The sequence below is a fragment of the Lasiodiplodia theobromae genome (genome assembly GCF_012971845.1).
Source record: "Lasiodiplodia theobromae strain AM2As chromosome Unknown scaffold_39, whole genome shotgun sequence".
NCBI lineage: Eukaryota > Fungi > Ascomycota > Dothideomycetes > Botryosphaeriales > Botryosphaeriaceae > Lasiodiplodia > Lasiodiplodia theobromae.
Genome location: NW_023336518.1, coordinates 83,861 through 98,460, shown reverse-complemented (window position 1 = coordinate 98,460; position 14,600 = coordinate 83,861). Strand labels below are relative to the sequence as shown.

Here is a 14,600-nt window from a genome sequence, read left to right as displayed (position 1 = left end):
TAACTCAAGAAACTACGAAGCATCTTGGGATATATAGGACCATATCACCTCCGACATCAAGGATATCATCACCATCCAACACTTCCAACCACTCTCAACAACAACAAACCACAACTAAGCGGCATTCACTATCTTTTATTGCCAAACATCTCAATCATTCCTCATCATATCCACATCAATTATCATTTTTATTTCCAATCTATCAAAATGGTCCTCACTGCCCCCCGTCGCCAGAGCCTCCAGCACTCCCAGATCGAGGAGCTCAAGAGCACCACCAACAACAACGGAGCCGGACTTCTTCACTCGCTCCTCGAGACGCAGGCCGAGAAGCATCCTGAGCGCATTGCCGTTCAATTTGAGGATGTGCCAGGGCTCAGCTACAACCAGCTGAATGGCATGGCCAACTCGGTTGCCCGCAAGCTGCTTTGCGGCCGCGGCGCCATTATCCCTATCGCCATGGAGAGATCCATCAGCATGGTCGTGGCTGTGTTGGCCGTCTTGAAGACGGGAGCTGCATACGTACTCCTCTCTCCTGACGCCCCCATCGCCCGCAACCAGTTCATCGTCGAGGATGTCAAGGCCCCCTTTGTCCTGGTCGACGAGACCACGACGGGCCAATTCAACTCTTCCCTAGAAATGCCCATCACTCGTCTGGTGCAGAGGGCCATCAAGGCCCCTCCAGCCCACTTCGGCAACCTCAACCTGTACCAGAGCCCCTCTGACATTGCCTACGTCATCTACACCTCCGGCACTACCGGCCAGCCCAAGGGAGTGTTGCTCTCCCACTTGGCAGCCACCACTGGCATCTCTGCCATGTCAGCGCCCAACGGCTCAGAGCCTCCTCGCCAGCTGCTGTGCCATTCGCCCAACTTTAGCGCCGCACAGCGCACGATCCTCGGGTGCCTCTGCCGCGGCGGCACGCTGTGCCTGGCCAGCAAGGAGAACATCACGCTCGGCCTCTTCAAGACTCTGCGCGAGATGAACGTCAACTCGCTGGAGATCACGCCGAGCATGCTGATGCTGCACGACCCGGCGACGCTTCCTTCAAACGTCAAGTCGATCACGCTCGGTGGCGAGCCCGTCAGCTCGGCCCTCGTCGACGCGTGGGCCGACAAGGTCTCTCTGACCAGCGCCTATGGGCTGAGCGAGTGCACGCAGCTGAACATGCGGCAGCGCCTCTCTCGCGGTAGCCCTCCAACACTCCTCGGCAAGCCAACCGACAGCACGACCTGCATGGTCCTCGAGCCGAACAGCATCTCCCCCGTCCCCGTCAACACGCCCGGCGAGCTCTGCCTCGGCGGCGGTCAGCTGGCCAAGGGGTATTTGGGCCTCAAGGAGAAGACGCGTGCGGCCTTCATCAAGAACCCCTTCGGCGCGGGCCGCCTCTACCGCACGGGCGACATGGTGGTGCTGCGCGACGACGGCTCGATGGAGCTGGTGGGCCGCATCGACCAGCAGACCAAGATCGACGGGCAGCGCGTCGAGCCGGGCGAGGCCAACGCGCACATCTGGCGGCAGCTGGGCGTGGCGCAGTCGCACGTCGTGCCGGCCACCGTGCTCGGCCGCAAGGCGCTCGTCGCCGTCGTCGTGTCGGACCAGACGGTCGAGTGGCCCGCTCTCGTCCGCGAGGCCCGCGGCATGCTGCGCACGCTGCTGCCGTCGTACGCTGTTCCGAGTTACTGGGTCGAGGTCGAGCAGATGCCGCTGAACACGTCCGGCAAGGTCGATGTCGCCGGCTTGGTTGCCATGGTCGAGGGGCTGAGCGCTGAGGAGCTGATCACCCCGACGTCTTCGGTGTCGTCGACGCCGCCGGCCGGCACGCCCCCGGATGATGCGTTCGAGCTCAAGGTCCTGGACGCCGTGGCGGCGACGCTGTCGCTCAGTGCTTCGGCTGTGTCCCTGGACGCGTCGTTCCAAGAGCTCGGCGGTTCTTCGCTGAACGCCATCGTCTTGGTCGGCAAGCTGAGGGCTGCAGGCGTCCAGGTTTCTGTGCCTGATGTCCTGCAGGCCGAGACACTGCGCGATCTCCGCCCCGAACCGTCCCTGGTCATGGGAGAAGTCCCGGCCCCGTTCTCGCTGCTGCCGGAAGCTGCATCTGCCAGGCATACTCGCGGCCTTGAGGACGCGTACCCCGCGACGCCGCTCCAAGAGGGACTCTGCCTGGAGAGCATCATCGGCAGCGCCGACTACGTCTACCGCCGCACTTACCGCATCCAGGGCGTCCAGCCCGCGCAAGTGCGCCAGGCGCTGGAGACGGTCATCTCCAAGAACCCCATCTTCCGCACCTCTTTCACGCAGTCCAAGCGCTCCTTCGTCCAGTCCGTCCGCAAGTCCGTCAACCTCCCCTGGAAGGAGTACCGCGGCGTGACACTGGAACGCGCCATCGAGGACCTCAAGGAGGATCCCCTCGAGCTGGACGGGCCCCTCGTCCGCGCCACGGTCCTCGACGACTCGCTGCTCGTGCTCGAGATGCACCACTGCCTATTCGACTTCTGGTCCAGCAAGTTCCTGGCCGCCGACGCGGCCGCCGTGCTGCGCGGCGAGCAGCCCGTGGACCGCCCGCCCTTTAGCGCCTATGTCGCCTTCAACAGGGCCTACGCCAGCGAGCCCGCTCCCCGCGCCTTCTGGCAGGAGTACCTCGCCGGCGCCAGCGAGACGGTCGTCGACCTGCCCCCGGCAACTTCTGAGGATTCAGAGGAACCCTTCGTGCTGCGCGCAGACATGGGCGACGCCCTGCAGCGCCTCAGCAGTGCGACCGGCGTCACCATCGGCGCCGCCGTGCACGCTGCCTGGGCCATGACGCTGGCCAGCCACCTCGGCACCGACGAGGCCACCTTCCTCTCCGCCTTCGCCGGCCGCGACGCCAACGTCGCCGGCATCCTGTCTCTCAACGGGCCTACCCTCTGCACGGTCCCCATGCGCATCACCGTCTCGAACAGCGGCTCGGTGGAGGAGTTCGCCAAGGACACGCAGAACAACCTGTGGAACGTGTCCCGCTACGCGCACTCCGGACTCCGTGATGCTCTTTCCGCGGCCTCGCTCCGCCCCAGCCTCTTCAACACCATGGTCAACGTGCTGGCCGTGCCCAAGACCGACGCCTTCGCCGAGGACAGCGCCCTCGTCCCCGTCGACGCCGATACGCAGAACTTCACCGGCTACGTCTGCCTCGAGCTGAACGAGGCCGACCCCTCGCGCGTCAAGCTGCTCGTGCCCTTCGCTGGCGTTGATCGCGGCGCCGCCACGGCTCTGCTGGACCTCTTCGTCGACACTGTCGAGCAGGCCACTGCCAACAACGCCCCCAGCACCGCCGCCGAGCCGCAGCAGCTGCCTACCGTGAAGGAAGAACCCTCATCCTTCGGCCTCGCCCACGCCGAATTCGAGCAGCGCGCCGCGGCCAACCCGTCCAAGGTCGCTGTCGTCGAGAGCAGCGGGCGCAGCTGGTCGTACGGCGAGATGGACGCGAAGGCCAACAACTTCGCCAAGCAGCTGGTTCAGCAGGGCGTCGTTCCCGGCGAGATCATCCCGCTCTTCATGGACAAGTCGGCCCTCACGCTCGTCTCCATCCTCGCCATCCTCAAGGGCGGCGCCGCCTTCACGCCGCTCGATCCGCGCAACCCCCGCGAGCGGAACAGCTTCATCGCGCAGGACGTCGGCGCCAAGCGCATCATCACCGACGTGCGGAACGGCGAGGACTGCGCTGCCTTCGGCCTCGATGCCATCGTTCCCGAGCAGCTGGACCTGGACGAGGGTGGTGGTCTGCCTGTTGATGTCCCTGGACTCAGCCCGGCCAGCACCGCGTACCTGATCTACACGTCGGGCTCGACGGGGCTGCCCAAGGGCGTCGTGGTGCCGCACTCGGCCGTCGCGGCGTCTGCGGAAGGCATGATCGAGGCGACGGCCGTGACGGCCGGCTGGGTGTCGCTCTGGACGCTCAACTACGTCTTCGACGCCTCGTACTACGACGTCTTCACCGTGCTGTCGGCTGGCGCTACGTTGTGCGTTGCGCCGCAGGACGACGTCATGTCGGACCTGGCTGGCCACATCAACCGCATGGGCGTCGAGCAGGTCATGCTGACGCCGACCATGGCGAAGCTGATTAGCGGGGGCCCGAGCGAGGTTCCGAAGCTGAAGGTGCTGAATGTTTGTGGTGAGAAGATTGACTCGAACATTCAGGAGTGGGCGAAGCAGATTGATGTTTACAACGGGTAAGTACAGCTTTCAGTTGCAGTTCTCAGGCAGTTACTGACCAGACCACAGCTACGGGCCCACCGAAGCCACCATCCTGATGACCGTCTCCAAGGTGGCGCCTGACGGCGACCTCAACAGCATCGGGCTGCCCCTCCGCCACGCCACGGCCGTCATCCTCCCTGCCGAAGGCTCGAGCCTGAAGAGGCTGCCAGCCGGCGAAGTCGGCGAGCTGTGCGTGCGCGGCGCCCACCTGGCGACGGGCTACCTGAACCGCCCGGAGCAGACGGCCAAGGCATTCGTCCGCGACGCCGACGGCGAGGTGCTCTACCGGACCGGCGATCTCGCCCGCTGGGCCGACGACGGCTCCCTGATCTGCCTGGGCCGCAAGGACTACCAGGTCAAGCTGAACGGCTTCCGCATCGAGCTTGGCGAGATCGAGAATGCTGTCCTCCGCACCGACTGTGTTGATGCATCCATCGTGTCTGTCGCCGAGCTCGCCGGCAAGAAGCAGCTCGTCGCCTTCGTCGTCCTCAAGGGCGACCACGAGCCCAACACGCAGAAGCTCCTCTCTCCGGAAGACAAGCTGCCCGCCATCGCCGACGTCATCGACGGCATGCACACCATCACGCACTACATGATGCCCTCCGTCTTCCTGCCCTTCTCCGGCTTCCCCACGCTGCCGTCCGGCAAGGCGAACCGCAAGGAGCTCGTCGCCCTGGCCGAGACGCTGTCTAAGGCCGACGTCGCCAGCTACGTTCCCAAGAACGATGACGAGGATGCTGGTGAAGTTGAGCCCGTCTCCACCGAGGCCGAGCGCGTCATGCAGGCCATCTGGGCGGCCGTGCTGGACCAGCCGCTCGAGGCCATCGGCGCCAACTCGTCGTTCCTCGCCCTCGGCGGCGACTCCATCGCCGGCATCAACGTCGCGGGGCAGTGCCGCAAGAAGTCGTACAAGATCGCCCTCTCCCAGGTGCTGGCGCTGCCAACGCTGAGGGAGCAGGCTGCTAAGATGGAGAAGATCGAGCTGGCGCCAAAGAAGGCTGCTCCCGCGGCCAAGTTCACAGTCCCCGAGTCCGTGAGGCGGGTCATCAGGCAGGCCAAGTGCGAGGACGACGTCGAAGACATCTACCCCTGCGGCGCCGGCCAGATCGAGTTCCTCACCCAAGGCCGCAAAGACCGCCAGTACTGGAACCTCACCGTGCACCGCGACCTGCCCGCCTCCTTCGACCTCGACGCCTGGAAAGCCGCGACCACGCAGCTCACCGCGCGCAACCAGATCCTCCGCGCCTTCTACGTGCTCGCCGACGAAGCCGACCCCGCTTCCTGGTACCAAGTCGTCCTCAAATTCCCGACCCTCGACTGGGACGAGCAGCTGTACTCGACTCCTGAGGAGAAGACGCAGCTGGCCGAACAGCTCCGCGACTCCCGCTTCGCGCCCGGCACGCCGCACGTCCGCTACCGCGTCCTCCGCTCCGCCGCAGACGGCACGCGCACCCTGGCCATCAAGCTCGACCACGGCACCTACGACGGCACCCTCCTCCGCATCTTCCAGGACCAGTTCGCCGCCATCGCCCGCGGGGACCAGTCCGTTCCGCCCGTCGTCGACTTCAAGCAATTCATCACCTGGGACGCTGCGAACGACCGCGCCGCCGACCTGTCCTACTGGCACACGCGCCTGCGCCACCCCGCCCCGCCGCCTCGCCCGCTCCTCCCGCTCCCCACCGCGCCGGCGACGGACCGCCTGCGCTTCGTGCCGCTGCAGGCCGACGTGGATGCTATTGCGGCCAAGTACGGCGTCACGGCCATGACCGTCTTCAGCGCCGTCTACGCGCTCGTCGCCGGGCGCGTGCTGGGGACGGACGACGCCGTCATCGACAACCTCGTCGCCGGGCGCAACGCCGACATCGACACCGGCGACGCGCAGCTGCTCAACGGCACCTGCGCCAACTTCCTGCCGATGCGGATGGGGCTGTCTGCCGACGACTCCACGGTCTCGGACTGGATGGCCGCCGCGCAGAACGACTTCTGGGAGTCGGCCGAGCACGGGCGCGTCGGACTGGGCGACATCTACGGCGCGGAGAGGGACGCAGCCGGTGCCGCGAAGCTGCTGTTCGTCTTCCAGCCGTTTGCGCCGGCGCCGGTCGGGGCGAAGCCGGATCCGATAAGCTGGCTGGTCATGAAGGCGCAGCAGAAGATCTACATGGTGATGAATTACGCGCTTGCGATTGAGGTGCAGAAGACGTTGAGTGAGGAGGGGAAGCAGGGGTATAGGTTGAAGGTGCAGTGGGATAGCAGGGGGTTGAGTGAGGAGAAGATCGATTTGGCGATGGGGTTGTTTGAGGGGGTGTTGGGGAGGTTGGGGGATGGGGAGAAGAAGGAGCTCAGTATGGACAGGATGGTGGAGTTTGTTGGTGGGTTTTAAGAGTTTTGGGAGATTGGATTGGATGGTACTTGGTTTGTTCGTTTCTGGATTTCAATTTCGTCGATTGGTTTTATTATTTGGTTTTTGTTTTTTGCTTCTGGTCTTAAAATTTGTTTCCTTCTTTTGATCGCTTGGATGGTTTGCTGTTTACTCTGAATTGGCTTCAAGACTTATAGAAAGCGTTGGTTTACATAGATCGAGCGTGCTTACAGCGATTTCCTTGGATTAGTCATACATCAAATTTATCTCTCTACATCAAAGCCATGCTTCTTTGCTGGTCTTGTGCGCTGTGCCCTATCCACCGAGGGAAAGGTTTACACGCATGCTTTGCACACCGCCGTCATCGCCCCATGTGGGCGAGCGGAATATACCTTAGGGAACGGTGAGCGAAGCCCCAATGCAATATCTGGAGGGCCCTCCAGACTGCATCGTTGGACACAACAAAAGTCCCGCATTGGCTCTTAGCCGGATTTTCCGGCAATAACAGCCAATAACATGGTGCAAAGAAGGCGTAAAACAGTTGGTGGCGGTGTTCCGGTCCTGGCTCCGGAGTGGTGGAGCGCATCTGAGGTCTGTGCTGCGAACACCAGCAAGGCACAGGTTTACAACCTTCTAGTGCTGATGGCGAAGCAGAGGAGTGACAAACCAAGCAAGTTCCAAGAATGGATCATTGAGCTTGGTTTGCTAACGGGTATTGTTCTCCTATCGCGCCCTTGCCGCGTACTTCCCCGCTCACTTGTCTACTTACTGACATTACGGCCCCAAATGGCTTGCTGTTGGTCCACTTAGCTTGTACAGCACTTATTGATTGAGATCCTGAGAGCCGGAAGTTACCTAGGGAAGGCAGCAGCTTACTGCGCCACAACATCCGCGTGTTTCCCTGAATGGACAGGGATCGTGATCCTGCATCATCAACAACAACGATAAAATCGCTTTGACAGCACCATGAATACCTACCAACTCAGCAGGAGATTCGTTCAAGATGTGGTCTTCAGGTTCTCATTTCACTTCGACATTGTTTGGTCTGGCGCTCTCGCTCAACGCTGTCTCGGCCCAAATTCCCCAGGAACCGACCGATCTCAAAACCATTACGGCCCCCAATGGAGCCACGATCCGCTACAAGGAACCTGGAAAGTCCGGTATCTGTGAAACCACGGAAGGTGTAAATTCGTAAGTTTCAAAGCATTCTACAACTAATTCAACCACTGACAAGTTCGAGGTACTCTGGCTTCATCGACACCTCTGCCGACAGCCACACCTTCTTCTGGTTCTTCGAGTCCAGAAATGACCCCGAAAATGATCCCGTTACCGTGTGGATTAACGGTGGACCTGGCTCCGACTCGCTCGTTGGAGCATTCGTTGGTATGAATTACTGCAGACCAATGTAAAATTCGAAAAGCTGACATGGTTGCACAGGAATCGGCCCATGCAACCTCAACGAGGATGGCACCACAGAGATTAACCCATTAAGCTTCAACAACGTCTCCAATGTGCTTTACATCTCGCAACCCATCGGCACCGGCTTCTCCTACGCAGACCTTCAGGAGGGGTCTCTTGATGAGAACACAGGCGAATTCCTCAGTGCGGATATGGCCAACGTGACGGGCGTCTGGTCAGTTATCAACGAGACGACTGCCATCACCACCAGCGAAGATGCTGCAATCGCTGCCTGGGATATTGTCCAAGGGTTTTACAGCGCGCTACCGACCTTGGATCCCAAGATCAAATCAAAGGAGTTTCACCTTTGGACTGTGAGCTGGGGGTAAGCGAGCTTCCGAGTATGCCTTTTGCCGTTCTTCGCTGACATATTTGACAGAGGACACTACGGGTTCGACTCACCAAAGACCTACTGCCAAAACGCAAGCATTGAAGCCAGCTGACCACTTCTCCCAGACCCGCCATCATGAAGCACTTCAAAGACCAAAACGACGAGATCGCCGCCGGCAACCTCGACGGCATCTCGCTCGACCTCAAGTCCCTCGGCGTAAGTCCCCCTTTCCTCCCACCCATCACACCCCCACGCTCACCACCACCCCCACACAGATCGGCAACGGCTACATCGACACCATCACCCAAGGCCCCTTCTTCCCGGAGTACGCCACCAACAACCCGTACAACATCACCGCCTACAACGCCACCATCCGCGCCTACGCCGAGCTCTCCCTCTCCCTCCCCGGCACCGGCTGCATCGACCAGGCCAGCACCTGCCGCGCTTTGCAGGCCGCCCTCCCGCGCAACGCCATCCGCGACGCCGTCTGCGCCGAGGCCTGGGCCATGTGCTTCGATGGCGTCGAGGGGCCGTACCGGGCGGTGTCCGGGCGCGACCGGTTCGACATCCGCGTGAGCGAGGAGGATTCGGTGCTCGGCGCGTTCGAGCCGCTGCTGGCGGCGTGGCTCAACACGGGCGAGGTGCAGGACGCGATTGGCGTCGCGAGTAACTATACGCCGGAGAGCGTGCCGGTGCAGTATGCGTTTTTTCAGACCGGGGATGGGGTGTTGGGCGGGTTTCAGGAGGCGTTGGGGGAGTTGGCGGATGCGGGGGTGAGTGTGCTGCTGTTTAATGGGGATGCGGATTATGCGTGTAATTGGTTGGGTGGAGAGTGAGTATTTCCCTTGGTTCTGTGGGGAGGGGGTGTGGATGTTGCCTTGCTGACGATCTTCATTGCAGGGCGGTTTCCCTCGCTGTGAACTACACCGGCGCGGAGGACTTTGCCGCAACCGAGTACGAGTCGTTCGTGGTTAGCGGAGAGGAGTACGGTAAGGGCAGGCAGTTTGGTAATTTGGCATTCCTGCGCGTCTACGAGGCGGGGCATTTTGTTCAGCTGTACCAGCCGTTGGCTATGTTTGAATTCTTCAACAGGACGATTCATGGGCTGGATATAGCTACGGGGCTGGAGGCTGTATCTGTATAGTGGGTGTAGATGGCAGGCTGGAAGGCTTGAGGGACTGGGAACGATTCCAGAAAGGCCACGCCTTGTGTTCGACAAAGCATTGTAGTACAGGGCCATTCCTCCTCTGCCTTGTGAAACATGTGGTCTCTATGTAATTAATTCATTTTCTAGACGGAGAAAGGAATGTAATGTAAGGAAAGAGAGCATCAAGAGAACTTCTCTCGGAGCTTGTTTGGCCAGATTAGCAGCATTTCAGGATTTTAATTTCAACTGCATGTTCCCTCTCCGCCCTCCAGGTTGAATGCTATCCTTTCCACCTCATTGTTCCCGTATCAGAATTTATATATTAGTCGGGCAACTCAACGCGATTAGTAGTTAGCATCTAGCGGGGAAAGACATTTAGCACATTTCTTACTTCTGAGAGCTTTAGATACAGCGGAGGGGGAAGTACAGGCGAAAGTGTAGCTACAGGGGGGAGAATATCTGCAGCCAAGGGTGCATTCTCTGCAACAATCTTATTTTTGTTTCACTGCCGTTTTGCTCTGGAAAAGCTCCATTCCAAGGCACATAAGCAGTGACTAGCCTCAGATAATTACCTTGCTTCTACCACCAGAGTGGCGGCTAAGCCTTTGCTCATGCAGAACTGCAACGTAGCTCAAGAGTCATATGGCGCGGAATTATATGTATCAGTTATCTTTAATACCATCTCCTTGCCGGTAATGTGGCGAAGGAAGGAGTCAGGGGACAAAGAATGCAAGAAGACTCAATAACGAGGAAAGACCTTTTTGAAAGATAAAAGAGGGAAACGACGAACGATAATACCATGTCAACATATGCATTGATTGTTATCAGATCGTCTTGACCACTTTCCAACTCCAAAGTCGTTTTAACCATGGGCAGTGAAGCCGTTGAGGAATATTTTGTTCGTGAAATCTATCCAGCAGGCGACACTCTCCTCCTATGTAGCCCAAGTGAAGTGAAGCTCCTCGTCCACTCAATCTTCTTGAAGAACGCGTCAAAAGCATTCGAAGCTATGCTTGGCCCCAACTTCCGCGAAGGACAACCACAAACGAACGGCGGACCTCGAGAAATCTCGTTGCCAGAAGATGACCCATTCACGATGGAGATCATTTGTAACGTGGCACACTCTCGCGGCATTCCCCACACAATTTCACCAAGCCAGTCACTAGTGATTGCTTACGCAGCCGACAAGTACGATGTCGTGTCTATCCTCGTCACGTTGGGTTTCCTTGGCAACTAGGTCACTCTCGTGGAACTTTCGCATTGAAGATATTTGGAACATGATGATTGCCGCATACGTTCTGAAGGATCCCGAATCCTTTAGTAGAGTGAGTGCGAGTATGATCCTCAATTACAAGGAGTCGTTTCGGAACATGCAACCTCTTCTTGGCAACATCGTACTACCAGATATCATACGTACGTGTTCTCCTACCGGATAACCTGAGCATTGTTGCCAGATCGTGGCTATGGTCATTCTTAAAGAGAAACGTAATCGAATCCGCGTGGATATCCTGCAGCTATTGCTCAGGCGAGCATGCTGCGGCCAAGCAAATTGTCGCTGTGGATAGAACGCAAAGCATACTTTTGCATGGATATAGATGCTCGAAGAGAATCGGTTACTGCCAGAGGAAGTCGGTGATCAAAATCTCGAAATCACGATTTGGAAAATCGAAAACATGCGAGAGTCCCAAGATGCTGAGGAGAATACGGAACGTTACAACTCACGATGGCATAGGAAGCCCGATTGGCGATGTGGCTTGATTACTCAACTGAATGAATTCGGGGAGGCTGCTGGCGTCTGTCTCGAGACACTTCGAGATATTGTGGCAAATGGAGAGTGCCGTAGTGCTAAGTAGAATTGACAATGGCTGACAGAAGTTGGATGCAATCTTTGATGACTACTACATTCACTACACAAAGTTACAGCTGCAGTCTCGATTCTACACACCCGATAATACCTTGAACTACTGCTACTTTGCCTAAGTGAGCTTATAGCTCCGTCGCCAGCCATACCTCGCCATTACTCTCAACGTATGCATGGCTCTCGGTATGTTGCATACGTTACCAGTCCAAGCATGCTAGAGGCATCCTTAGATGTGTAAACATTTGAATAATAAAAAAACCTCAATTGACTACTTTACATCTATCTTCTCTACACTAACAATATAGTTTTGAGAGTAGTCTTCGCCATTGCCCATTTTCTCAGGTAGATATACCCAAGTCCAAGCCGACGTGCAAATGGTCCCTGGCGATCAATTGCCATTACAATCAGAACAGGTGGCGGTTGGAGTTCAACACAATCCGGAGTGCTGAAATTGTAACGTCTTAACACATCTCGATCAACAAGATTCGAGAAGCCCGGTGGCGGTTTCCCCACGAATAGCGCTATGAATTCTGTCATCCTGCAATCGCCATCGCTCATCCCGGTACGCAATTTGAATTCCTTGAAGTTCAAGAGCGTCCCAGCGTCATCGATAGACCATTCTCTTTCCCATGGAGTAATCCCCACATTGAAGTGCGCGGTCTGAGCACGAGTGAAAATCACGCCAGGATGTTGTAGGTTCTTCATGATATCGTCGTCGTGAGAAGCAATTTTCCAAACCCTAGACTCATCGTAATGACCGCTAGAGGCTGGGCTGAGGCTGACCTCTTCGAAAAAATGATGCGGTTTGGGCCAGCGTTTTTCGAGATCTTTTCGTGAAACAGTGAACGGGATTTCATCTTCCCAGTATTCGTCCATTTCTCCAAATTGGAAGGGGCATTCGGCTTCAATGCAGCCCGCAGTCCAGGCAATCGCAAGAAATGTTCGAGCATATTCATCCGGCCAGTATTCGTAGTAGACGCTGTTGATACTGCGAATAGTCCCTTCATCAGAAAAGGCCCACCTCACCAATGGGAACCACGGCGATCCCAAGTTCTCATCGCCATACTCGATTTGGCTTTTGATGGATGTCCATGACCAACTCGGAAGTATTGCCCCTTGTGCTCTACGAAGTATTGGGCGCACGGAATCATCTGGAACACTCCAGAGAAGCGCTTCGTCGAAATCGCGCTCCGGTAAGCCATAGATAACTCTCGTGTCTGGATATAGCATGTTCTGGATTCCGCCAAAGGCATTATAGATGTCAGATTGGTTCGTAAAGGCTCGGCTAGCGTACTGGCTGGCGAGGCTAACATAGCTCCCAAAGCCTGAGCCCAGACGCAATGTCGAGTGAAGTTCTGTAGAACCGGGTTTCAAACGCTCTTCTGTGCCATACTGATCTTCACGGTGGCCTCCATCTTGGCACACAAACCATACTTCACTTGGTGTGAAATAGAGCTTTTTCTTCGCCAAGATAGCTTCCTGATAGGTCCAGCCGCGGCTACCCCATTTGGACCGTCTAAGGGCCTTCTCGAGTTCTGGAAGGAGGCGCGTAACCTCAAATTCAAGGACACGTGCTTGAAATTGACTTTGGGCGCGGGGTCTGCTAACTCCTCGAAGTCCATCTTTAGCCCCGTTAACACATGCCGCGACAATGACAAAGTCTGCGGAAGAGTAGATCTGCCCCATCAGCTTCAGTTGATGCAGTTTGTCCGAGTCAGAGTCTTGGATGATGCAGAGACGGTCGACCCAGAGGAACCTCTCCCCGAGTTCAACGCATACTTTCATGGCGTCTTGGATGGTTGCAGGAAGATCATCTAGACCTCCAGGTTTCTCAAACATCTTGATGGATTCTTTTGTCAACTGTGCCTTTTCATTTTCCGGTCCGGTGCCCCAGACGTAGCTTAAAGCCACGAACTTGCATCGGCGAGACGGCAATCTTGTGACCATTCTCTTATGGACATCAATGACGCGAAATCTGCGGTCCCAGAATCCAGTTATGTCGGAGTTACACGGCCTGTGGGCGCGTCGGCATTCCTCAAGCCAGCTCTTGACTTGGTTCCAGTCAACCTTCTTTCCAAGAATAGATGGCTGCTGATCTGCTTTACGCGCATCTTCGACCGCCATGTCTGTAAACAACCATTAGCAGCTGTTTTAACTCTATCATTTAATCTCTTACTCTTGGATATTCCTGAACGACGGAGTCGATGCCCGAAGTACCATGTACGAAAAGATCCATCCTTCCGCCGTGTTGTGCGGAGTACAAGACGACTTCCCTTGAACCACAACAACACCTCCTCATCTTTGATATCTTCCCCGTCAATACCTTGAGCCTCAAGGTAAGATATGACCCTGGTGATGAGGCCGCACATAGAGCAATCTTCCTCATATTTGCGGTCGTAGACCTCTTTGACAGTGCCCATGCACGCCCCCATACCCGTCCAATAACTGAAAATATGGTTGTTGCAGAGCAAGAGATGTCTGAGGCGGAGATGTCTACAGAAATCACACAACTCGTCATCGTCCTCATCGATGGCATCGGCGCACGTCGAACAGCTTCCATGGAATACGAGTCGTGGATCCCCATGCCAGTTCTCGGCAACGTAAGGAAGTATGATAGCTTCCTCGTTATCGTTACTTTTGGTAGCCTCGTGAACAAGCACATTTGGCCACTTCTCACAGAACTCACACGGGAGACGGTCCGTGTCAAGATTCTTGTTCTCACAATCCTGGTCCTCAGGATTCTCGTTCCCAAGGTCCTCGTCTTCAAGGTCTAGATCCTCGGAGTCTAGGTCTGGAAAGTCCTCATCCTCAGAATCCTCATCCTCAAGGTCCTCATACTCAGAATCCTCGTCGTCAGGGTCCTCGTCTACAGAGCTCTCGTCCTCAAGATCTAGGTCCCCAAAGCCTAGGTTGAGGCCTTCATACTCAGAATCTCCATCTTCAGAGTCCTCATACTCAGAATTCTCATACTCAGATTCTTCATCCTTAGAATCCTCGCCCTTTAGGTCCTCATCTTCTAATTCTTCGCTCTCGGGGTCTTCATCTTCAGAATCCTCGCTCTCAAGGTCCCGCCGTGTCGGGACAGGAGAATTGTTTTGGTGGTCTTCGTCGTCCATAAGTAGAGCCTTGGGTGGTGCTGTTTACAACGGATTAACGAGAAAGAGAAAATTTCAAAGAAGCGCGTGTGAAGAGCATTTGTGCTCCTTACTGACGA

The 14,600-nt window shown here is 56.9% G+C and overlaps 3 protein-coding genes across 3 annotated transcripts; 2 read left to right on the top strand and 1 right to left on the bottom strand.

Annotated features, from left to right (window-relative positions):
- Window positions 1–207: 207 nt before the first annotated feature.
- Window positions 208–6,610, top strand: LTHEOB_10470 (putative nonribosomal peptide synthase; the record flags this gene model as incomplete). The annotated part of the gene is made up of 9 exons (XM_035507119.1): window positions 208–815; window positions 876–1,116; window positions 1,174–1,263; window positions 1,309–1,437; window positions 1,477–1,953; window positions 2,008–2,235; window positions 2,299–2,504; window positions 2,571–4,205; window positions 4,258–6,610. The coding sequence occupies 9 exons, from the start codon at window positions 208–210 to the stop codon at window positions 6,608–6,610; spliced, it is 5,967 nt and encodes a 1,988-aa protein (XP_035367779.1).
- Window positions 6,611–7,592: 982 nt separating this feature from the next.
- LTHEOB_10469 (Carboxypeptidase s1) lies at window positions 7,593–9,522 on the top strand (the record flags this gene model as incomplete). The annotated part of the gene is made up of 6 exons (XM_035507117.1): window positions 7,593–7,780; window positions 7,830–7,972; window positions 8,027–8,372; window positions 8,504–8,594; window positions 8,654–9,210; window positions 9,279–9,522. The coding sequence occupies 6 exons, from the start codon at window positions 7,593–7,595 to the stop codon at window positions 9,520–9,522; spliced, it is 1,569 nt and encodes a 522-aa protein (XP_035367778.1).
- A 2,268-nt stretch (window positions 9,523–11,790) lies between these two features.
- On the bottom strand, window positions 11,791–14,502 carry LTHEOB_10468 (Heterokaryon incompatibility protein; the record flags this gene model as incomplete). Its single annotated transcript, XM_035507116.1, has 3 exons — window positions 11,791–11,831; window positions 11,953–13,512; window positions 13,710–14,502. The coding sequence occupies 3 exons, from the start codon at window positions 14,500–14,502 to the stop codon at window positions 11,791–11,793; spliced, it is 2,394 nt and encodes a 797-aa protein (XP_035367777.1).
- Between the last annotated feature and the right edge of the window lie 98 nt (window positions 14,503–14,600).